The sequence below is a fragment of the Bombus huntii genome, chromosome 12, assembly GCF_024542735.1.
Source record: "Bombus huntii isolate Logan2020A chromosome 12, iyBomHunt1.1, whole genome shotgun sequence".
Taxonomy (NCBI): Eukaryota; Metazoa; Arthropoda; class Insecta; order Hymenoptera; family Apidae; genus Bombus; species Bombus huntii.
In genome coordinates, this window is record NC_066249.1 from 3,166,273 (window position 1) to 3,190,657 (window position 24,385).

At 40.3% G+C, this 24,385-nt stretch overlaps 3 protein-coding genes across 10 annotated transcripts in view; 1 reads left to right on the forward strand and 2 right to left on the reverse strand.

Moving 5' to 3' along the window:
• LOC126872032 (tubulin polyglutamylase TTLL5) overlaps positions 1-24,385 on the forward strand; it is a 36,121-nt gene that overhangs the window by 9,416 nt on the left and 2,320 nt on the right. For 4 of the 6 annotated variants that reach the window (XM_050631503.1, XM_050631500.1, XM_050631505.1 and 1 more), the window contains 13 exons: positions 7,962-8,135; positions 8,536-8,616; positions 8,713-8,836; positions 21,197-21,303; positions 21,791-22,004; positions 22,267-22,523; positions 22,601-22,800; positions 22,878-23,107; positions 23,186-23,381; positions 23,458-23,623; positions 23,700-23,840; positions 23,928-24,078; positions 24,145-24,311. In XM_050631503.1, coding sequence (XP_050487460.1) covers positions 7,969-8,135; positions 8,536-8,616; positions 8,713-8,836; positions 21,197-21,303; positions 21,791-22,004; positions 22,267-22,523; positions 22,601-22,800; positions 22,878-23,107; positions 23,186-23,381; positions 23,458-23,623; positions 23,700-23,840; positions 23,928-24,078; positions 24,145-24,311 — 2,201 coding nt within the window. In that variant the 5' untranslated portion in view covers positions 7,962-7,968. Of the gene's footprint in view, positions 1-3,663; positions 3,753-7,940; positions 8,136-8,535; positions 8,617-8,712; positions 8,837-21,196; positions 21,304-21,790; positions 22,005-22,266; positions 22,524-22,600; positions 22,801-22,877; positions 23,108-23,185; positions 23,382-23,457; positions 23,624-23,699; positions 23,841-23,927; positions 24,079-24,144; positions 24,312-24,385 lie in introns of all 6 variants that reach the window. The other 2 variants (XM_050631502.1, XM_050631501.1) reach the window with 2 other exon arrangements.
• On the reverse strand, positions 1,481-7,566 carry LOC126872063 (uncharacterized). Of its 3 annotated transcripts, XM_050631576.1 has the most exons (3): positions 5,265-7,566; positions 3,911-4,076; positions 1,481-2,480 (listed from the first exon to the last, which is right to left on the reverse strand). In XM_050631576.1, the coding sequence occupies exons 1-3, from the start codon at positions 5,502-5,504 to the stop codon at positions 2,071-2,073; spliced, it is 816 nt and encodes a 271-aa protein (XP_050487533.1). In that variant the 5' UTR covers positions 5,505-7,566; the 3' UTR covers positions 1,481-2,070. The 3 variants fall into 3 exon arrangements, 1 of the variants encoding a protein (XP_050487533.1); XR_007691819.1 differs by lacking the exons at positions 3,911-4,076; positions 5,265-7,566 and adding an exon at positions 2,801-3,656 and having other exon boundaries at positions 2,335-2,480; XR_007691818.1 differs by lacking the exons at positions 3,911-4,076; positions 5,265-7,566 and adding an exon at positions 2,779-3,656 and having other exon boundaries at positions 2,349-2,480.
• LOC126872043 (uncharacterized) lies at positions 8,857-15,491 on the reverse strand. Its single transcript, XM_050631536.1, has 2 exons — positions 15,057-15,491; positions 8,857-11,365 (listed from the first exon to the last, which is right to left on the reverse strand). The coding sequence occupies exon 2, from the start codon at positions 11,346-11,348 to the stop codon at positions 9,606-9,608; it is 1,743 nt and encodes a 580-aa protein (XP_050487493.1). The 5' UTR covers positions 11,349-11,365; positions 15,057-15,491; the 3' UTR covers positions 8,857-9,605.

Sequence of the window (24,385 nt, forward strand, 5' to 3'; positions counted from 1 at the left end):
TCTTCTTTTTGGTGCGAAACGAAACGGAGGATTCCGCGTGCTCCGACTTACGTAAACATCGGCTGTTCATAACTGTTCGCGGCTCGTTAACGATTTCGATGCGTGCACGGTTGCGTGAATAGCCGGAGAAAAGTCAAGGAAAGTCGTATGCGTTTTAACGAACGAAACCACTTCCTGATCCGCGATCCTCTGTATGCGAACAATACGCGTGCCATTCGCGTTCCCGTGTGCACGCCGGAAATCGAAAACAAGCCCAATCGATACGTCTGCCTTTTCTTTGTTCTCGTTTCTGAATGCGAGGCAAGCGTTAACGGCAAGTGCGAGGCGGATTAAGACTCAACCGCAGTTCATTTAGCTGGTCAGTTGTTACGTGCTTTTCCTCGGAATATACCGCGTTTCACAATGAGACCGATTTATTGCGCACAATCGTACAAAAATAATTTTACGCTACGAGCTGTTTCTTTTTTTCTCTCTTTCGACAAGGCACTCGGCCCTCTCGCTTCCCACCGGACCGTTTGCCCATTCAAGAGGAAATTTTACATTAGAACCACGAATAAGACTAGTATCAGATTTTTTGATACCTTGCAATTACTAATAATAAGCGAGTTATTTTTGCTAATAGAATATTAACGTTTACTTTTACTGAGACAGAGATATAGCTAAGCGTTCTTATTAAATTGGACGTAGAATCGAGCAACAGAAGTGCGGCGTAACCTATATACATAGTTTGTCGTTTACCAATTCACTAATATCGTTACTTAGCAAATTACAGAGCAAGACGACCGTAGTTCAATGGAAATTAAATTAAGAAAGAAAGCAGAAAATTAACTTCGACCCAGATACAGGATATGGAAACAAAAATATTCAAAAGAATTCTTGTTTCGCGAATCATTCTCTCGCACGAGGAAACAAAAAATCGTATAATAAAGGGACATTTAATCGTTCGTCGGCGTAAGTTGAGTTTACAAAAATAGCTCGGCTGGTTGCTGTTAATAAACGGAAGTCTACGTTCACGGTCGTTATTGTTAAGAAATTGCTACCCGCAGGAGCCGCGTGTTTCCTAGCTCGCGTCGTGAAAACGTGCCGGAACATCCGCAAATTACCTGTAAAATATTATTGTCGAACGCGCGAACACTCGTCCGATAAACCGTGACTATTAGCGGACATGCTAGCTGGCTCTATGCAAATGATTATAGAACAGGAAGCGTCCGGGTCGACGAACCAAGATCGCCAACATTTTAGCGGAACTTGTTATCCCGTTTGCGTAATGAAAATCGATCGACGAGATGGCCGTGGTCGATCGCGTGTCTCGCGAATTTCGCCAAAGTTTGATTTTAATTACCCGTCGAAAATTGAGATTAACGACGCCCATTAATCGAGCTTCTCGCGCCGTTAACAATCCACTTAATTGAATAGACTCGCAACTATAGAAACACGCCTGAACGAGAACGGAATATTTTTTCCTTCGCTTGGGAGTCGCCGCTTGGGAGTCGTTCATTCAGCCAGGCAGTCATTCGATCTGTCGAGATTTATTAGCGACGAGTTGTTCTTTCCCCGAGAGAAGCATCGTCGAGGGAGCTCTCTTTTTTTTCTCGCGTGACGCGTTCACCTGAATTTTTACTTTGCTTTGTAAATTGGTTGGAATCAAGCGGGTCGTGTTATTATTGACAAAACGTCTAGCCCGTCATTCAGAACTCATTAACCTCGTATTACCGCCCCAGGCTTTCCATTTGATTTCCCGTTTAAAGCTCACGGAAGCTTGCACTCGTGTCGGCTAGCATTCGCGTACGGATCGACCCACATAGATCGCCTCGTGATTACTCTGCAGCTCTAGATCGTAAGAACGATTAAAGTGAAAGAAAATGTATAAAACAGAACACATTTATGGTACACATGTATTTGTACGATACAACGACGTGACGCTTATTATATTCGCTGCCGAATATCGCAAAATCACGTGTACGTGTTCTCTCACTTTATCGTATCTTTATCGTTCCATTGTGTATCGTTGCTCGAACGTACGATTCGTGGCACAGAACGATAGATTCGATCTAAAACTATTCTTGTTAGTCAGGTGTTTCTACGCTCGGTGATAGAGAGTTTATGAATCGATCGATTCGCGTCGCTCAGCAGGATGTCGTTGTGAAGATAGCTGATCAGAGCCGTGCAAACCCGATCCGCTCCTTTCGTGACAAAGTAGTACAAGGGCGCCCAACTTTTCGTGTTGATGTAGAACATGGAGGCGATTGTCAAGCGATCGGTCTCGCTGATCTGTTTCGCGAACTTGATGAACGTGTAGAATTGGGATTTCGTGGCTGGCGCGTAGACAGACCTCAGCTGCGGTCCCATGTCGCCCAGCAGTTGATAGAACTTCTGGCCGCGGAATCTGCTGCCTAGTATATTGATCGTGTGCAAATTACGGCACCTCTCCAGTATGCGGATCAGGTATCCCGAGCGTAGGTACAATTTCGACGTGGAACCTGCAGCAGAATATTTCTCTTACTCTATCATCGGTTCAGAGATAGCGACGCTATCGCGATTTTGACAACCGGACGAATTCTTTTTTGTCGTAGTTATCGTACGATTTACAGTGAGCATCATTAATCCTCAATTGGTAGTGTTGGACCGTAATTGATCTATACGAGTTTAACTTATGTTAGCTGATCCAAATTCCTTTATTTTAATTTGGATTCTGTGTTTTACACGATGTAGAGCTCTCGTAAAATAGAGAATAGAGGGAATTAGAAGAAATTCTATGAAATAAGTATGTTTTATTACCTATAGATAGACTCTTACCAACCTCCTTGGATAAAGTACTCCACTGTGCATTTTTTCTGCTAATTTTCTCGCGGAAGTTGTTCGTTCGTTCGTTTGTTCGTACGTCAGTATGGAGATGTATGCAAAACGAACTGGCTGTATTTTCGCACCCGGCATCGTTAACCATTAAAATTGAATGCAAATACTGTCGCGTTTATGTTGTTGCCTAGAAACTTATCGTCGCAGTATCGCAAATAAAATACGACCGGTGTGGTGGTGGTAGTGGATGGAATGTCGAAAGAAACTGATTGCGAAAAACGTGAATTGCATTCTGCGTTGCTTCGCTCGTGAGAGGAATTCATGCAGATCTTCCGACAATGATGACTTCGAGTCAATCGCTCCTTATTGATCGGGGCAATTTAACGCGCCTCAATGGAGGAAAAAATGGAAGAGTGTGATTTAAATGATAGTTTCGAGTTCGTCCTTTTTCCTGCACTGCAGGCCAATGCAACGGAACGTGTTCGGAATACTAATTACGTCAAAGCCGTGGTAAACACGGTTGCCAGGTCAAACGGCGCATCCTATCCGTGAATCATACACGAGCAGAGCCCGCAAATCGATAGAAATTTTCTGCCCCTTTGTGACTGCGTGGCGGCATTGTTGGCGCACGAAGACGTATAAAAAGGGCCAACGAAATGCACGACAAAAGAGGTACGAAAGCAAAGTTTCGCAGAGAGAAACGCGGCGAAAGAAGACCGAAGAAGTGATGCGCCATTAGGAGAAATGGTAACAACAGAGGACCGCGTTCTGTTTCTTGTTTGACGAGTGGCCAAACTATTTTCTCTCTCTCCTTGATTCCATTTTACGTTCGTATATTTCTCTTTTATCATGTTTGCCGTTTTTTAGAACGGCGGACTCGGCATATTTGAGGAGAAACGAGAAGAAAGAAGAGGGAAAATCGAGAAGCAGGAAGACGAAAAGGGATGAAAAACGAGGTAAAAAGATTTCAGTCGGGCAGAGTTTTTTGAACTCGAGCCAAAGGTTCTCTGTCTCTTCCCAGCTCTGTCAATACTAGACCACGTCGAAGGAAGAAAGGAGAAAGAAACTTAATTAGGAGAGAAAAGCTGACGACGATGCATAGACCGAATAGAACCTGTGCAATTAGAAATGTGCAGTTCCTCCAAGTTTTTGTTCGTCAGCGAGAGTTGCCGCAGGATCTCGTCGCAATCTGGTCTCACGCTTATGCTGAACTTCTTCAGCAGCGGCATCCTCTTCAGCTCCTTGATCACCTCGGCCGTGTCTTGTTCGTTGCTTGTCACCTGGGAATAAAGATAGAGATCTAAGAATAAAAAACAGAAATCGAACAAATGCTTCTTTCCATTCGTAGGTTTCTCTTGGTGGACTCTCCGACTTTTAACCTTCTCGCCTTCCTTAAACTTCTTCTGTGTCCCACGCTTTTTAGGGATGAAGTGTCTAAAAATGGATAAGAAGATATCTGAAGGGATAGAAACGCGAATTTTTTTTTTTTACTAGATCAGGATACTAAAGAATACATATCACACAATAGGGAACTATTGGAAATACAGGGAACCAATAACTGTGAAAGAAAATATATCACACAAAGAAGAAGAGAGTACAATCAAACGATAAAGAAGCAGGAAATATGCACATTGTGCAACAGGGACAAAGCATAAAACATAGAGCAAATATTATTAGAATGCCCTTTGTATGAACAAATAAGAGCAGTGCATTTATAAGAAAAAGAAACAGTGGAAGAGATATTGGCAGTACAAAGTGAAGACGATGCCAGAAGACTATTTTACTGCACACAAGAAACAATGAAAATAAGAGCATTCTACAGAAATGAGTGAAATAAATTCAGGGGCACAGAATAACACTGGACACACGTTTGCTTACATACACATATAGTATCAAATAGATGCAAATCTAAGTGATATAATATATGAGTCACACACAGATGGTTATTACTTCATAATATTTTTAATAAATACAAGAAGTAGGTATAGTAAATAAGCATTCTGCAGATAAATGTTCCATAACATACGTGTCCACTATTAGTTATATAAGCTAAGTGAACGTAAATTTAATAAAGTAAACGTAAGATTAAGCATATAGGTAAATGTAAACTCAATTAGCTGTATGAACTTAAGCTAATTAGTCTTTGAGGATAGGAAAGAAATAAAAATAAGGTAGAAGAAAGCGTAAACCAGCCAGCAATATACAGCGTATAGTTGACAAATTATAACAAATGATAACCTACGCTGCAATAAATAATACATACACATATACGTATAATTGCATGGAGTACTAGCATTGAAAGAGACTAAGCTATCTAGAAGAGATCTACACTTTTGCTTATTGCACTTTTATTTTTATGGTTAGATTATTCAGTTCCTCGTTATAGCGTTAACGCGGCCGTGTATATGTATATACCAGCGTAGCTTATATATTGCTGTGTTTAGAAAGGATTAGGTCGATTATCGTACCTCGTAAGTTCGCCATAGAAACGGGTCGTAAGCGAGCCGGTTGAAGAGCACGGATACTTGACTAACGGCGTAAAGCTCCTTGCAGGAGAGATAGGAGAATATTTGCAAGATGATTTCGACCGGTAAGGATGAGATTCTTGCGATCGAAAACGATGTCGGAACCACAGTCTGTGCATCGCACTTGTTACCAATTCTGGCACGCTTCCTAATGGGCTCTGGAGTAATTGCAAGTTCGTCCATTCTCGTTGCGTTTCCATCTCTGGCATTGGTACGCGCGCGTGTTCTCACATTGTCTCTCGATAGGATGTCGTGAATAATTTCTCTGGGCTCGATGATCGATGGTCTTCGTTTATTGCTAATTTTTGCTGCACGAGTGTTACCGCGTTAAAGATGTCGTGTGAAAAGACTAGAAATTTTGACATCTGTCAAATCCAGCCCGACGCTTTTGTTTTGTCCTCGTTGAACGATATTTGCTGTTGTTCGACACTTATCGAACTCTTGGCTGCAAATATCACATTTCCTTTTTTCTCTCGCGTCCGTTGCACTTGCCACGCGACAAGCGAACTTTTGGCAACGAATCGACAAATCTTCTGGCTCTTTTTACTGCTGATTTTGCTTCTACATGACGAATCGGAAATTACATGTGTAGTACATTTGCCGTCTTTCTATGGAATCTGAAGTTAGAGAGTCTGAGGATAAAGATTGAAAAAATTCAATTTAATTCGGGTTATAATGATTGAAATCGAATTTCATAATCATATCGATTTTGTCAAAAATAAGCAAACGCGAGGATGCTCTTATGTAAATGATCTCTGTTAATTTGAACGAAATAAACGAACCTGCATACGAATATAACTCCGCCCTCGTTGTTATGCATATCACAACGATCACGAAAATCATGATAGTGACTCATGCACCGGCCATTCCTCTGTCACCTGCTTTTCATTCCGGTTAATAGCAAGGGGTACCGTAACCACACGATAAATTCTGCTTTTTTCGGTAAGCACCTACGAGTACGTGCGTGCTTCTAATGGCTACGTATCATGCGTACGTAATGCACGAAACAAACGTGTACACTGTGCATATTTGAAAAATATCTATTTAACGATAACGCCCTTTTTACAATACTATTATCTTTTTTCTTTTTTGCTGCATTATGGAATCCTTATAGAGATTTCTAAAGCGCAAAAATAAAAAAAAAGTTGGAAATAACTAAAACTTGCTAAAAAAAAAAAAAAAAAAAAAATAATTTAATATAGAGCGTAGTAGAGTAGATTTTAAGAACAATTTCATTTTTTATCTCATTTACATTTTTTATCCGGCGTAATTGCAACCGGTTTCGAAACGAGTTCAACGACTCGCAAACTCGAGATTCCTCAAGGTCGCGGTCGCATAATAAAGCGATTTTGAACGTTGTTGTATCATTGTGCTACAGACTGTTCAGAGAAGTAGAATGAAGAGAAGCAAAGAGGCGGGAGTTATTCAAAGAAACATCTCGGCTCGTTAAATAATAAACAAGCTCGTTTATAAAACGGTGGACGTATTTTATATTCGAAGAAAGATCAATCGGACCGGTCGATGTGGCGTTCGACATTTCAGACATGTAACGTCAATGCTATTTAGAATATCTTCGACGTGGTCTTCGAACACAAGTTATTTCCGTGGCGTAATTACGAGAATAACATCCAAGTCATGCAACTTGCCAAATAGTCGCAACGTCGAATACGCTCGAGTCGTTTAATTTTTAATTTTCTTTCATAGCGCACCTTGATCCGATTACCTATATAAACTTAGTAAGTCTGGCAAGATTCAAGGTGCAACCACGTCGCGGTTATATTTGTTGCCCATTAACATTCCAGCGGCAGAAGAGCAAAATGCAGGATAACGCAGCACTGAAAAATCGATCGTTTGTCTATAAGCACGTAACTATACACGGATCGATATAATATGCGTAATTCTTTATTAACTTGTCTACTGCCACGGCGGTTATAGGTGACGTACGTTACTAAATTTTCCAGAATGATAAAAAGAAACTAAATAGATTAACAAATTCTGAACAATGTGAATGACATGGATAACATTGTCAAGAAAAAAGCGCGCAAACATAATATCTATAGTATCCTGTAGAATGTTATGCTGCAGCATATCTCGATCTGTTGTGACTCTCGGGGCAAAATATATAAAATTCGCGTGACAGCCTACATACTAAAGAACAATCTTTCACGTTGTCGCGTTAGGATCAGCCTGCACGAGCCTATTTCGTACGATAAGCTTATTCCTCCGATAAATCTTACAGAATAAGGTGAATAAACTATTTATACTTCTATGTGCACCACAGTCGCCCTTTCGACTCGTATGTCTATTTATTCCGCCGACTTATTGAATGTTAGCTAACGCCAGACCGTAAAAGTTTGTCCCGTTGGCTTTCGTACTCGTTTCGATGTAAGTTATCGACGTTTCTGTCAATACGCGGTGGTAACACGTTTGCAAATCCCCCTGAACGAAACAATGAGAAAACCGCAAACTATGGCTACGCTAGTGCTCTATCGTTAACGCTAAACACGTTATCTTTTTACATGTCACTAACGAGACTGACATTATCCGCTGCGACGCGTCGTCGAGAAAGTTCTCTATTCAATTTTACCCTCGCCAAGTTTACGATTGAGAATGAAACAGATCGTTATTGTAACATTGCAGATAAATTATGCTGTCTCAAATGAAGACCAATACCACTGGAAAACTGGAAGGGAAACGACCGAAAGAATTAATGTCATCTTCCAGTCTTTCCGGTATGTCACAATTATCGAACAGCAGCGAGGAGACCTTGGAGCCTCTTGTACATAAGCCGCACAAATTGGAAACGATGGAAAGGTAAGTTACCTAAATGCTCAAATTTCGTTTTATTAAAAAAGACGTAAATTTTTTTCAAAACATCATGTATAATGATTAAATATCTTTAAATAAGAGCGAATTATTTTCGAATGAAATAAATAATTGCGAAAGAACGTATTAAAATATCCATTAATATAGTTTGCGGAAAATCAGATTGGAATATGAAAAATTTCAAGCGTATTGAAATATATATGTAGATCATATGGTTTCTTTTTTACCGACATCCGATAACTTTGATGGCGCTGCATTGCAAGAATGAAATTTTTGCGAGTTCCAGTATCCGCCCTTTCAAATATTTTGATTATCGCGCGCTAAATTGCTAAACGGAGTACATTTGTTAAGTTACGCTGTGTGCAATAACTTGTGAAATACTTTGCAGCACAACGAAAGACGCAATTCCGCAACACAACGAATGGTTATTAAGTGGACCAAGTGGTAACAAGTCTATTTTGCGTTTCAAGTGAGTAAAAAATCTCTTTATATTGCATTTTTTGTATGTAATATGTAATATTTGTCGCAGAATATATAATGTATGTTATTTTTTATTATTCTTTAGATGCTCTGCATTAGCAAGTTCCCCGGAAGAACCACCCGCGAAGAAATTGCATATGACCTACAAAATTTTTCAAACGGACACTAAACTCATTAATCTCTTGCTGCAATCACACGGTTTAACAGAGGTAAGTAAAGATAATCGAAATGTTTTTGCCAAAAATGTTTTATTGCAATATGATACGTATGTACTAAGTTCGAACTATATCGGATCATTCAACACAAATCAATTTTTCTCTTTTTCTTTTTCGAAATTTTTATGTAATTATTAATATACGATTCGAAAGTAGTAGTAGTACAACTTATACTTAAGACAAATACATTTTATTTATTTATTTATTTTTTATATATTTTATCATGTCACTTATTTACTGGCATTACTTTCTTTAACGGAACTTTTTTAACTCAATACATAATATAGTTATATTTTATAGTATAAGAAATCATATATTTCATATCATATATTTTGATTTATTTGTTAATCTTATTGCTATAAAGTAAGTTACTGCAACGTGAGATAGTAATATAGTTTTTTTATTTAATATTTAGTATGTTATTGTTGAATATTATTTTAGTATTTATAATCGTAACAAAGTATATAATCATACAAAATCAAATCTGAATTTATTAAACGAAGCAAAAATATATTTGTTATAAGATGCTAAGACGACCAATTACTGTTACCAGTTGCGATTATGTTTATATTTGTTTAATTACATAATAAACGTATCTTTGCGTTTATCCAAATATAAATTTTCTTATATTTATTAACATTATTTTTAATACTGACAATTTTACAGTCTATTAAAGTATAACAGATTTAAACAGCAGCCGATTATGTCATGGACAGGATTTTTAAAAAGCTGTTTTTGTTACATAGAAGTTTGAAAAAATCTGTTATTGGATACAATTACCACAAAACCAATGAGCTCCTGGACATAAATCCACGTCCAAATTTGCGCGAGTTAATGTTGTTCTTAACATCCTTACACCTTCACAATCCAAACCCCAATTTGCCAAGTTTCCAATCTTTCTCAGTCTTTTACAGCTTTTAAACATATTCAGCACAGTAGTTGCAGATACCTTACTGGCCTCGTATATGTAAAAACACGTTAGGTTTTGTACTAAACTATTTTCACACTTATCAGACTTTCTTGGATTTCTGTGTTTGTTCGATATACTTAATAACTTTTCCAAGTGTTCATTAGTGAGATCAAAACAACTATGAACATGTAGTGCTGTTAACTCTGGTGCTAATGAAAGAAGTTTTGTAATAGCAACAGCACTTACTATACGGCCTAATTGAATTTTCTTCAAATATCTCAGTGGAGGAGGATCAGCACCTTCTGTCCAAATTATGTTTGATCCATCATTAGTAAACGTTCTAAGATTAGAACAATTACTAAAAACTTCTTTTAAATCAACTTGAATAGGATTTTCGTTTTGCGTTATTCTCAAATTAAGTTCGCGTAGATTGTGACCGTTAGTGCGAAGATAATCGTAAAAACCGTCCAACCATTCTCTTTGAGATGGTATACTGTGCACACTCAAGGAAGTGACATAGGGAAATAATCTCAAAGCCTCAGGAGGATGATGAGGCTCTGAAATATGTAATTTTTCAACTCTTGGGCATGCCTGTGCTAAAAGTTCTAAACGAACTGGTGTTGTTCTGCAACTTCTTGCTTGAGTTAGACTAAATGGAGTTTTAAATCCAATGAGTCCTTTGTTCATAATTTCCACTACTCTTCCCATATGGCTATATTCTGCTAGAGATTCCAACTGTGGAACATGTACCAAAGCCAGAAGTACTCCTGTACTAGTTACACCAGTGTTAGCGACGTTAAGTACTCTGAGCGTATCACAGAGAAAGTTTCTGCTTTCATAGTATTCCAAAAGTACTCCTTGCTTCTCCTTTTTCTCTGATTTAGAATTTCTCATTTTCAATTTTGAAAGCAGTGTTTTTAAACGGGACCAACTAGTAGGTTCTTGCATCGCAGTATGGGGCACCTTGTCCCTAAGTTCTACTTGTAACAGTAATTGCTTCAATCCTACATCTGTTACTTGTCTGGAACAAGCTACATCCAGGTGTACAAGTTTTGGACAAGCTTTTCCCACTACTTGAAGCACTACATCACTGGCTATATTACGTAAAGTTAAACTCATCAGATTCTTCATATTTAAGAGAGCACATCTTAATAATTTGCAGTCCAATCTTAATAAAGCTGAACGAGCCAGCTCTAAAGATTCAAGTCCAATTCCTTCTGATGCAAGTAGCTTTAGTAACGATGTCTGATGGCTGCATCCATAATAACAGCAGAGATTCACTTTCAACTGTTTTATATCGTGTCCAAGAAGAAGGGCTAATAAGTATAAAGGAGCTGGGCCAGAAATTAAAGTTGATCCATCTGATGCAGGCCCATATAACATTTTTGAAGTTTCTTCGATAACTTGAGACCTCAAACGTGCTGGCAAGGCATTTATGTAGTAAGGTCTAATGGTCTGCTTTGCGTATGCCAATACTTGTGCAGCAGATGATTCTTGTGAAAGCACCTGCAGCCTGCGGCACGTCCCGTCGAGTTGTTGACACACACGTCCCAAACTAAGTCTCTCTAGGGACTTAGGCTGACGGTGGCCAGGCATCTTCTCTTGTTCATTCACTGTAATATTTGATATATCAGTCAATATAATGTAATGATAATATATGTAATCACAATAGTATTTACGTTATAGACAATGGGAATTTTTATTAATTTCACTATTATATTACGTATTGAAGTATGTTTGCAGAGTGTATTATAAGAATTAGAGAATCAAGTAAACTTAATTATAAAGAAATGTGCGTACATGATACGAAAAGTTATCTTTGTTAGATTTTGAGTAAAAAAAAGTTATGCATTCCTGATCAGTTGGGAAAATAAAATTAATGTTATGATTTTGAGGTTAACTGCATTTGAAATACGGTTTCGTTTTTATACGAGTTCCTATGCAATACTATGGACATTAAAATTATATTATCAAGAAAAATGTTACTGGAAAGGGATATTATATATAAACAACTTTCCTATATAATTATCAGTAAATAAAAATAGTTATCCTTGCGAACTTTCGTGACAGAATACGCCGATGCTTTTTCCCCGCATTGTTTTACTACTGTCTATTAAAATTATCATTCTGAGTTCGAGAAGTATTCATTAATAAATTTTGTATCTTTTCATAAATCTGAATATTATTGCAAATACAAAGGACATTTCTACGCTGTTTTATTTTTTCCCTTAATGAACAAACGAATACGAAAGTAACTTTACTCTGATTTATGATTTTCTAATTTTGTATTCGAATGAAAGGAATCGGTAAGAAAATTTGGGGACGTCATTGAAGAAAAAATGTGTTTTAGACGCAATAAGTTTGTGATAAAAAAAAAGGAAGCCTTGACATTTAAAAAATTGAGAAACAGATCTGTAGCTGCACATTTTAACAAGTGATCTTTAAGTATTAAAACAGGAATAATCCCATACGAATTTTTAATCTATTAACAAAAAAGAAAGATATTTTACATTCCCGTTAAGCTGGCCAAGTTCGACGCAATGTGCGTTTATATGCAGACTACACGTGCTCGTCTCTCCTTCATGATTCTACATGTCACGATATATCAATCGGGGAAAAGTAGGAAACGTGCTCAAAACGTGTCTCATTCTAACGATGTTGCGACGCAAGATACGCTACATACATACATTTTCTCTTTATCAATAAATCATTACTCTGTTATTATATGTATACTTTCAAGTCTCTGTCATGTGTCATTGATTTTTTCCATTTCGATAAAAGGAAAAACGTTAATTCATTACCTAACTGATCCTACGTCATCTCTCGGTTGCGTAAAAAGAACCGTAATTGACTAAATTGTTTGAATCTATAATTTATTGGGCATCCGTTATAAATCATTCGAATCGTCATATTTTTTTCTACGTTGAATAACATAGAACGCTAGATTAATCCAAATTCGATTTCCAAGTTTTAACTGGCAAAACTCGTGGTAGTAAGTAGATCGACGATAAAATAATTTCTATAGCCCGTGATACGTCGACTGTGTCGTGTGATTATCTTTTTCCTGTTTTTATCGCACTAATACACGCTTATTTCCATCGATTTCTATTCCATGCATAAACGACGCTCGCGTAGCCAAGTATCGAGGATCTGTTGCGAGAGTGACAGAAAGGTGGCATCGATGCGCGCTATAATTGCGAAAACATCGTTGGAGAACGGTCCGCGAGCAGCGAGGTTTTGCGCGACCTCTTGTTAATTAACTAACGCCTCGTGTACTGTAATGCAATTTCGCTACCAGCCACAGATAGCCATCTGCATGCTCGTGCGTATAAGATCAAAGGGAGCGTGACGTACGATATACGAAATAACTATTTTAACACGATCATGAAACAGATAATAAAACAGAATAGCGCATACTATAAGAAAGGAAATATCCGGTTGACAGAGAAATAAAATGAATTCAACGAAAGAAGATCGAAAGTGAAAATCGCTGTTACACCGTGCTTAAACTTGACCTAGACCCAGCTGTTGTCTGACCTAGACCTATTCGCGCAGATAGAGCAAAAAGATGTTGTTAGGCTGAAGATAGAAAGATAGAAAGATAGGCTGAAAGTGTATGTAAATCGCGATCGATAGCGATTGGATAATAGCTGGTGAAGTTGAATTATTGAAATCCAATCGGTTTCCGCTGCTATGCCATCTTTCTTACTGCGTCGCGGGTCGCGTGTTATGTTAATAAAGCCCCGAGTATGTTTTGAATCGGTTCATAGAAGCGAGAGCATTTGGACTTAGAAATCCGCGTGATGCACGTGCCGCAGCGGACATTGAAATCCGTACAATATGCAAAACAGCGGCGGGCACCGTGAGTCGTTCACACGTTCGGTTACATAAAGGCAAACACAACCGAATCCGACACACTACTGCGACACTTTCACTGGACCATTTTTTTTTTTCGTTCATTCTACTTGCAAGCAATCGAAGCTACTTTCTAGTAACGGTATTAAGACGCTTGACACTCGGTGCTCATGTTTCTACACCGCTTCAAACTATGTACCTATGTAATTAAAAATTTACTCGATCGATTCGAATAATTAACGCTTATCTGTATTTTATCTCTCGATACAACGTTCTTCGATCGGCCGAGACATAGTTGCATGCGTTACTAATTGAGCAGTTAGGTCCACTATCCACAAAGCGTCGCTTCATAGAAGCGTAAGCGTAGTTTATTAGACGTGACGATACGTTTACGCCGGTTCTGTGTTCAGTCATACGAAGCGTATAGGAAGTTACACTTTGTCTCGTTGTTAAAATGTCAGGCGATGTGGAAAATGCTTTCATCCCATATCACTACATTCGTTTACAGCGTGGCAACGTACGCCTCGCTGTTGACAATGTTAACGCCAGTCGTCATGACGAAAACGATTCGCTGTATCGTGGACAGGTGCACGTTACTTTACAGTGACCGTTGTTCCATCGAAACGTACTGTTAGCATCAACGTGTCTAATACGCGTCTACGAAGCGATGCTTCGTGAATAGTGGGCCTTACTCGACTGTATGCAACCCACGTGTCGCTACGTCAACGAGGATTCTACGATCCAAACAAAACTTTCAAACTCTTTCAGCTACGGACCTTTCTTTCTGACTCGACTCTATTGTATCAAGAAAAAGATAAGTCGCGCGTTCGCTTTAAACGAATGTCTTTAGATCGAAATCTCGATGAACCTATTTCTATTTCCCGATTCAACCGATTCAAATGAATTCAGCGAAGAATCGAACAAGCGCGTGCACGTTTCCAAAGGCAGCTTCAAAAACTTCGCGGCATAGATTGCCCTTGTCCTTCGAATAACGATGCTTCTCGGTAATTCTTTTAATTCCTTTACCTGGCATCAAACCGAACCCAAACTTAACCGGATACCAGGATGAGTAAAAAGTCGGGTAAAAAATGATAAAAGGAAGACGAGCAAAAGAGCGGAACGTCTTGCTCGCAACGGTATCGGACAGCGCAAGCGTGCTCATCGCCCTCGAAATACCATAATTCGAAGAAGATAGCAGGTAGATAAGTGCGAGCTGCAAAGTATCGATCGTAATTCTTTGTTTATCCCTGGCTTCCACGATGCATCGTGAAAATAGACCTTTAATTTCCACGAAACAAACTGAAAATCACGCTCGAGGATGATAGCGGATAAACGAGACGGAGACTATTTGGCGAGTTAATAATTGGAAGAAGCAACGAGCGATTACGGAGAGATTACAGAAGAAGAGAAAAAGAAGAAAGAAAGAGTAACGTGGCGTCAGGTGCCTACCTTGAAACAAGCAAGTCCCCTACGGGTGTCTCCTGAGCGGCGGCTCGTGCTAGACTACCGCCGCCACGAAATCGCATGCGTCTGGTGGCTGAGGCGGACTCGGCTCGGCTCGGCTCGCGACCTCGTCGTCCGGCTTTCCGCTTGCCCACACCATGCTCACGGCGCAACGATACGCTTCTCTCTCGTCCATTCTGGGGCCGAGTGGCCGAGCCGCCAGCTCTCCGGTTCCCTATCGTCCGAGAGTTGCCTTAAAATATGCTACTTTATTTATTTACCGACACTCCGAACCGCGATTACAGGATATCTCGTGACGGTCAGCATTACGCGCTTCGATATGCTACACGTTATCGTGAAAAACACCAGTTTCCTGCAGAGAAGCACGTCGTTTCGCTGTTCTGATCCTCTTCGAACCTCTCTGGGCAGTCGTATGCATAGAACCTCTGACTCGTTTGATTTCATCAATTGAAATTGATGACTGGCTCGTAGGACGTGTTAAGACACTTCTAGAAAAGTTTTATCTATGTGTTACGTGTGTTATTGGAAATAATTCGCAATTTCGTTAGCACCGTTATGAAATACGACTATCGTGACTGTATCGGTGAAATTTGAAATTTCGAAATATTTCCTACGTTATTCGTAATATGGTAATAGAAGGTTTCTCTAAGCGTTTGATCTCTACTTATAGATAGAGAAGAGAGTCGACAGTTTGTGAATTCGTAGTGATCAACGATTCATAGTTGGCGGTTGAAAAGCGCGTTAATTGTCAGTCATTCGCCTCTGCGTTGCGGGGTCATCGGGCGGTCTCGTCCCGTACGCTCCTCTCGAAGCATTACACCCGTGTCCATGTCACCGAAGCTGCAGAACATCGTCTCGCAATTGAATCGATCTGGATCAATTGCTTATCAGCTGCGATACGTGTGCCTCGAAACATTTTCTTCGCAATGATACCGAGACAATGAATACCGAATACATGATACTGCAACTTTGTTAGCTTCACGGTATAGATTACGCAAAGAAAGAAGTTATTTACATTTGAAGCGCCTTCGAACGCCCTCCGAATCGTTGAAAACCAAATGTTAAACCCTTTGAAACTACGTTAACCGAATGCAACAAAAGTTTATCTTAAAAATTTATCTCGAAGCTGAAAAGAACGAGGTCAGTGGTACCTCGTGAATCTGAGGACCATCGTCGACTGAGTATTATTCTGGTCTGGAAAACTCAGGTGCCATTGAAATATTTTTGGCATATCGAGGTTATAGGGCATCTCGATATACCAGGGCTCAAAAGCTCGAGAATTATTCGACTATTTCGGGATTTGGCAGCGAGGTCTTTCTGGCCCTCGCGAGCTTCCACTCTATTTTCGTCTGTTTACATTCTCGAAGGGACCGAAGTTTCTCGTGTCTCTTTGCGTTCTCCACACTCTGTTATTCCCCTGAATTTACTTAGGTACCTGATTCTCCAGGAGCGAGGCAGCTGATCGAAGCTGGGAAATCCTAATCAGTTCTTCTCGATCTTCCAATAAAGCGTTTACATTGTACGATTCTTTCAAATGGAAATGAGAAAGACGAGAAGAGACAATAATACCAGCGCCCCGTCTCTCTCTCTCTCTCTCTCTCTCCCATTGTACTACGTATAAGCTCGTTATCCTTGATCGGTAACGCAATATGTGGCTCACGTAAAAGCGACACGTTAAAGCGACGAGGTAAAGCGCGACCGAATGTTGCCTTCTTGTTGCACACGTTCGTCCCATCTTCTGTTTCAATACCTTTCGTCGATCGGTTTAATAGAATCTTTCAGACGATTCTCACCTTCGATGTCAACGTCGTAGCCATTGATTAGTCATCGTCTACGAACTCGTAAATCAACATCAATGACATCTATTTAAGGCGTAAACACGGCTTTCTTTACCTCAAAGTCCCTTCGATATTAGAATTGAGCTCTAGTCTGACACTAGAATTATCGACAATTATAATTGGCAAATGTATTTTATTCAGGCTCGACACGGAAGATTATAAGTAAACTACGAGTGTTTACGCATTTGTAGAAGATCGTAAGAAAACGCGTGTTCTTTAAAGAAAATTTCATTCGAAGAAACATTAGAAATTCGTTCAATTTCTCTAGCCTTTTTGCCAAATTTCGCGGTTCTCGCGTTAATTTCACCGATGCGCTCGTCTTCTCTCCACTCCGTAATGATCGATTCGCTGATCCGAAAAGATCCGCGCCGTAAAACCGGAGTAGTTTACGGTGTCGCGTTCGTGGTTCTCGAGCAATTACGAGGGATCGTGGCCGATCGATACGAGGTGAAAGCAAACCTCGCACGCTTCTGGAGCAGTTAGAGAAAAAGCAGGAAGACAGGATGAAAGACGACGCAACGGTGTCTACAACGAGCTCGCTCGTCTCTTCGTCGCTTCGTTCTAATTAACGTCTCCTTAAACGCCTGACGCGGCGGTTTAAACGCTCTCCACGTCGACGTCACAAAGTGTTTCCGTATAGCGAATCGACTGAATTTTTCCCTGGGCCAATTACGTTTCGCCTTGTAGTCCATGGACCTCATTTTTCTCGCGTGATTGCGACACTCGTCAACAGGGGATCCCGCGACGCAGATCGCCATCGGGCCACTCAAGATTCTCTTGATGACGAGGCAGCAAAAAAACGAGCAAAGTCAGGAGCGAAGAATGTTGCTCTCGACTCGTGCCACTCTCGCTTCGAATCGTTGCCAGTAGGAATTATACGTGTTAGTCATCGGCACGATAACTTGACTAATTTCGTACGATTAGATGTAGAGTATTTATTACAACAGATACAGAACAAATCGGTTGAGATAGCCGAGTAATTTCGATCATACATAGGGCTTCTCCAACTATCTCTCCCGGTTCTTCTTGCTGCATAGTTCGGATAATGGAAGCTGACGTTGAAAAAGTTGAAGTTACGCGGTTCTTTCTAGATCACCATCAACGAAAACAATTTCCTCGTATAACTGAATTTACGATCAAAGTCTCGTTTCAGTGTAATTGGAACTGGGCTACGAATTCGTATACTCGAAGTCGAGTACCATCGGTATAATGAAGGTTGCACCGCATCAGAGCTCTATTATCGTCGTACCGTTCTAATATATCCGCGTTATTTTCTCGATGCAAATCAATTTGCCAATCTGCCCGTTCGACGTTTCAAGTTCGCGAAGCCGAAGCCCATCAACGTGTCGACCGACAATTCTAAAATTGTCGTCTAGGCCTGGCCTGGTCGGGGCCTAAAAACAGGATAGCCTCGAGGCCGGCAACGAGGGGAAACAATGTCGAAGAGATGCGAGAAGATGAAAAGAAGAAAAAAAAAGGAAGCAGAGGGAAGCGGAGAACGGTTCGCGAGAATCATAAACGGCGGCGGTGAGACGGTAGTATAATGATCCCCGGGCTCTCGGTATATTTCATCGTCGGGTATATTCGTGCAGCGATTATGGCGGACAACAGGTGAGGACACGGGCAGATCTGGTGGGATAAGGTTTGAGGGTCACGCGTCGCCTCGGAAGGTCCGTGACTGAAAAGCTAACCGGTCCTCAATGTCCACCGCCCAACGACTCGTAGAAGACGTATACAACGTATACCACCACGTCCCTGACCGATGGAGTTCCTAAATTTCCGCATTGCTTACGATCGCCTTACAAGTCGACGATTCCTTCCGATAGATCCTCGACATCAATCGGAATGGACGTTATTGAAACCGAGACTCTCTCGGTGACTGGGGACAGAGACCTTCGAATCGAGAGGAGAATACGGTCCTTGAGAGGTACCATTCGCGTTGAACGCCTCGAGTTTGTTCCTGGCTGGTCGTTTCTTTTGCTAGGCACACCGCACACGTTTTCATTCGACAGCGACTTTTTCGTTCACCGAAGGATACACCGGTGAGCCGCGGTCTTTATAAAAGTCCCAGTGGCTTTGTTCGCGGAACGTTATAGGGTTCATCGGCACCGAGCGTTTAACTCAAGTTCGACGATGTATTTTTGGTGTCGCGTTTCAAACATCACATATCGCGAGACGAGGGGATTCACCGTGCAATGCCTCGCATGCAGAGCGTCTCGATCGCTTAACGATCCTATTTCCTCTGCGTTCGTAATGCGAAAGCAAATTCATTATACCGCGATAAAAGAGTAAAGACGTGGAGACAGCGTGGATAAATGAAAAGTCAATGAGTCTGACCGACGTGACTGTGGTCACGTAGTCTATAGGGAAGTCTGTCCAAACCCTTCTTCGTATTCTTCCTAGCGGACTTTGTAATTTGTGTCTGTAACCGTGACCTAACTTGGAATCGTGCGAATATAATTAATGATCGTCTTATCCTCTTATCTCTTGCTCGATCCTTGTGTATCGCTAAATCTGGAGCAGTTGCGCCCTTGGTATTAGACTACGGTTACGGTGGGTGGTACGTTATAACGTGTGATACGTCCGATGATCGATGCATACGCTCGTAAGAATGTCCGATTGCTCGGCGGGCGTATTGAATTCGTCAGAACGCGCGTCCTCAATGACCTATATAGCCTTACATTTTACACGAGTGGCGCGTCAAACGTTTTACCTTTTTTCATTGCGTGGACGATTGGCAAACGGTGGAGGGATCGGCGCGGCTGAGGATTTTATGGCAGCAACGATTGCGTCAAAGTTTATTGGAAGCCGGGCTCGCGGTTAGAGAACGACTCGAAGAGGATGGTATCGAATTACGATGAGGTCGATCTTCATTAGAGTCAATTGATATGATCTACATTCGCGTTAGATCACGTGTTCGCGATCGTCGATGTTTCTTATTGAGCTTAGGTCATCATACGCAAATGAGCGTGGCGCCATGACATTGCACGTAGACTGTGCGAATACCGGTGCGAAACTTTCTACTACGTGAAAATCAATGATACACCCTATATGTGTGTATACCTGACCGTTTTAAAAGGAAGTCATCCCATTAACCGCCATTGCCAAGTCACGATGGTAATGCGCAAGGCTGCCGCTGAGATTCCACTTATTTGCATGAATTACCGTCGTAAAAAGTCAGTCTAGGCACTGCTCCAATTCGGACAGGTTGTCGTCCCGACGCGTGTACCTTTAATTTACCCGTTTTCACACGATGCGACGCAATTGTCCCGGAAAGACCAGGAAGTTGTTCGATCGTTCGCCGCGTCGAAAGATCACGACGATTATCGTTGAGGAATATTCCACACTCGATTGACTCATTATTTGGAGAATAATTAAAATTTAGAGACGCGATTCGACAGGGTAAAGTTTCCAGCTACAACACGGAAAACACCGGTGACTCATTTCACCGTGGATTTACGTATTCACGTGTGGATTTACAGCCGTGAAAAACGAATATCGCTGATATTTAGCAACAATAGCATTTTTATCTCGTCGGTGTCCTATCGCTTAGAATAAACGTGGGAAATTCGCAAACTAAATAGCAAACTGGCTAAATTGTCTTCGGTGTCTATCCTCTTCTCTTTGACTAGCGATGAATCACGCCAGGATAATTTACATAATACGGTTCGTTTCATAAATTAAAGAACTAATAGCCGTAGTAATCTTAAAATTGATACTTTTGTCTTTTCCTTTCCTTCTTCTTTTTCTGTTCTTTCCTATCTTATATCGACAAATCACCTTTTCCTGGTAGAAAGACTCTTAATTCGTTCTTTTCAGTTATTGTTATATCGTTCGTAGATGAACATGTTAATCGCATCCATCTCGAGCGAACGAAAAATGAGTAAAAATGAGCCGAGTAAAAAATGAAAACGAAAGTACGATTATAACAAAGACCATGGTCTCTCGAATACTACCGTAACCGTGACTCGCTCTTATCACGTCGTCGTGTACACCGTGATAATTAGTATTTTATCCACGTAGATACACGCATATTGTCCCTACGAAAAGTGACCGCAAGGTCGACGATGAGAATACGCGCGAATGACAATGCGGAACGAATATTAAAAATGCCAGCTTGATCGTAGGAAATGCTTCCACGTTTCGTGTTTACGAAACAGAAGACAGAAGTTTTGCCATTCGTTTCCGCTGGTGTATCTCGTACATAGGATCGTAAAATAGGGGGAAATAAAAATGATCGTCATAAAAGGTACAGATTAAAGTGTTCGTTGGTATACGTTTTTCCAGGTTCCCATGAACGAGATGGATTTTAACATTCTGTGGATGGGGAATCACCCGAAGCCGGACATTTTACGGAACTTAATGCCCCACCAGAAAGTGAACCATTTCCCAAGGTATGTAAAACTGATGGGCGTTTGGGAGGGAAAATAAACACACAGCTCCAGGCAACTCGAGCAGTTGTGGATCACTCGAGCGAATAAATCAAGCTTTGTCGAGAATAAAGAAACACATTGTATATTTATCATGGGATGCGTTGCTGAAAATAATAACTGCATCGTCGATGAAAAAGAATCGGAGGCTGTGCAGCAATAAGGAAGCATAATATTTTATCCAATATTTAAACTGTATTTATTGGAAAAGAAGAAAAGGTATAGGTTTCATACTCAAAAATGCAAAAATTTGTCGCTAGAAATGTTAGTTGACTATGAATTTATAGCATAGCCGTTTCACAAAGCGATTTGATTTTCATAGAGCTTTTCAGTTGATTCATTTGGTTTATACAAATTACAAAATTGCAGAGTAGAGCTGCTTCCTTATTAGCCGTTACGATTAGTTGTTTAGCTGTACGAATTAAATCAATTTTTTAAATCTCTGTCGTAGGTCGTACGAGATAACCCGCAAGGATCGACTGTACAAGAACATAGAGGCGATGCAACGCAGCAAGGGTCTACGGAATCTGGACTTTATACCGCAAACGTTTCTGCTGCCTAGCGAATCGAGGGAATTACTTACGGCGCATTTCAGGTACCGCGGGCCCTGGATTGTCAAACCAAAAGCCAGTTCCCGCGGACGTGGCATTTATATTGTTAACAGTGTGAGCATCATAATTTCTAGCTATGAATATAGATAACGTGGCCTGCACCCGCATGCTTGTTTTCGCACACCGTCGTACTTAAAATATTGTGATAAGAAGGTTCCTATTACCAAGCGTTATTACGTACTCTATTTCATGGTAGAATCAACTTCGAGAATAAAGGCGTAGTTACCTTTCTCCCCGTATATTTACCATGTATAATATATTGTCTACACACGTATATATGTAAGAATTGATTTTCGTGCACGTTCTGTACTTGCAGCCTGAAAAGATTCTTACGGACGAATCTGTGATCGTTGCACAGTACATAAATAATCCGCTTCTAGTCGACGGGCACAAATGTGACTTACGGCTGTACGTAGCCGTGACGAATTACGATCCACTGTTGATCTACCTGTACGAGGAGGGCTTAGTGAGATTCGCCACGGTGAAGTACGACGGTGGCAACCAGTATATCTGGAACCCCTGCATGCATTTGTGCAACTATAGCATCAACAAATTCCACGTGGATTACGTAAAGTAAGCAGAACCGTTTTCACCACTGTAAACGTCCCGCCTGAACGAGAATTACTCCGTTATTCTAAATTGTCTTGTAGAAGCGAAGATCCAGATGCGGAGGACGTAGGCCATAAGTGGACTTTGTCGGCGTTACTCAGACATCTACGTTCAATGGGACAAGACACGGAATTGCTGATGCAACGCATAGAGGATATTATCATAAAATCGATTCTTGCGACTGCCTCTGGAATCGTCAGCGGAGTCAAGCAATTTGTCAAGCATCCGGAAGCTTGTTTCGGTAATCGTTACTTCGTCGAATATAAAATAGGATATAGACTAGGACATTCTAATACATATTGTTTATTGCTGTTCTAGAACTATTTGGATTTGATATTTTAATCGATGACACGTTGAAACCATGGTTACTGGAAGTGAATTTGACGCCATCATTGGGATGCGATTCCCCGCTCGATGTTAGATTGAAATCGGCTTTAATAGCCGATTTACTTACTCTGGTTGGTATACCTGCGATCGATCCGATGTTACGACCGCAAAGCACGCACCTGAACCGATCCACAGTAACTTCTACTAAAAGAATAGTTAACGTAAGTACTACATCGTGAGTTCTTGACTGAATATTCGAGTGTTATGAGCCATCGATCGAAGATTTTATTTGGTTATAGTGTAGGAGAGTACATTCAGCCGAAACATTATCACAAAGAAAAAAGAACGGTAGTAAAAGTAATATCAATAAATCAGGATTAACACCCGAACAGCAACGAATAGTAGCATCGGCGAAAGCTCAATTCGATCGACGAGGAGGATTCGTTCGTATATTTCCTAGTCCGAAATCGTGGGAAATGTACTCACAATATTTAGGTAAATATTTGAAAGCAATATTTTTACGAGTTTTATTTTGATTAATATCGCATTGAATATTATTTTGTATCTTCAGATCCAACCACAGGCATACCAATAGCTTCGGATCCTTTAGGTCCAGGCAGACCTCCGCATCAACTTAATACGAATCATAATTTAATGTTACACGAGCAATTATTTCCCGCGGCTAGTCGTACTACTGACTTTATCATTCCCGAGGTTACATTGGACAGATTGTCTAGGTACTTTTGTGAAAATAATAAAAAATTCAAAAACCCATCGTCAAATAATAATATACAATTCATATATACATTACAGATACGAAAGATATGAGAGAGCTTTGGTAAAAGGGCACAAACAAAGCTTAGATCGTGGTAGTAGTAAAGAGAATATCGATATAGATAAACATAAGTATAAGAGCCAAGTGGTGCAATCTATGCACGAAGGAAATAAACTTAGGTTGGCTATATGATCATCAAGTTATATCATCGATATCGTAGAATTTACAAATTCATAATGTATTACATAATTAACGAAATTTTTCAGTCCTGGAGAAGCTAGAAAGGCCTTCGGTTTATACTTAGGACATATATTACGTAAAATATCACAGCCTAATGCGGATCCAACATGTTGCGATCTTGTGATGAAATTTCTTCAACAGTCGGCTAGTAATTTAAGGACCCCATTCTTTTTTACGGTACGTCGTCTAAGTATATTGCTTAAAATTTTATATATTATAATTCAATTACTTCTCTCTATATAGTTACCAAGTAGTAAATTGAGTGATAAAGATCGTGCTGCTGTCACGGCTAAACAACTCTCAGACTTTTTACATTTATACAATCGAGAGACAGATCTTTACGCGGATACAGTTGACCGTCCACGTACTGTTCCGAATCGACTTTTCCAAAAGTTTTTAGTCGCGGCAAGGTAAGTTCGTAGTTAGTTTCTTTTATTTCATTTATATCGTTAATTATTAATATTTGATACTGTCTAACGTGCAA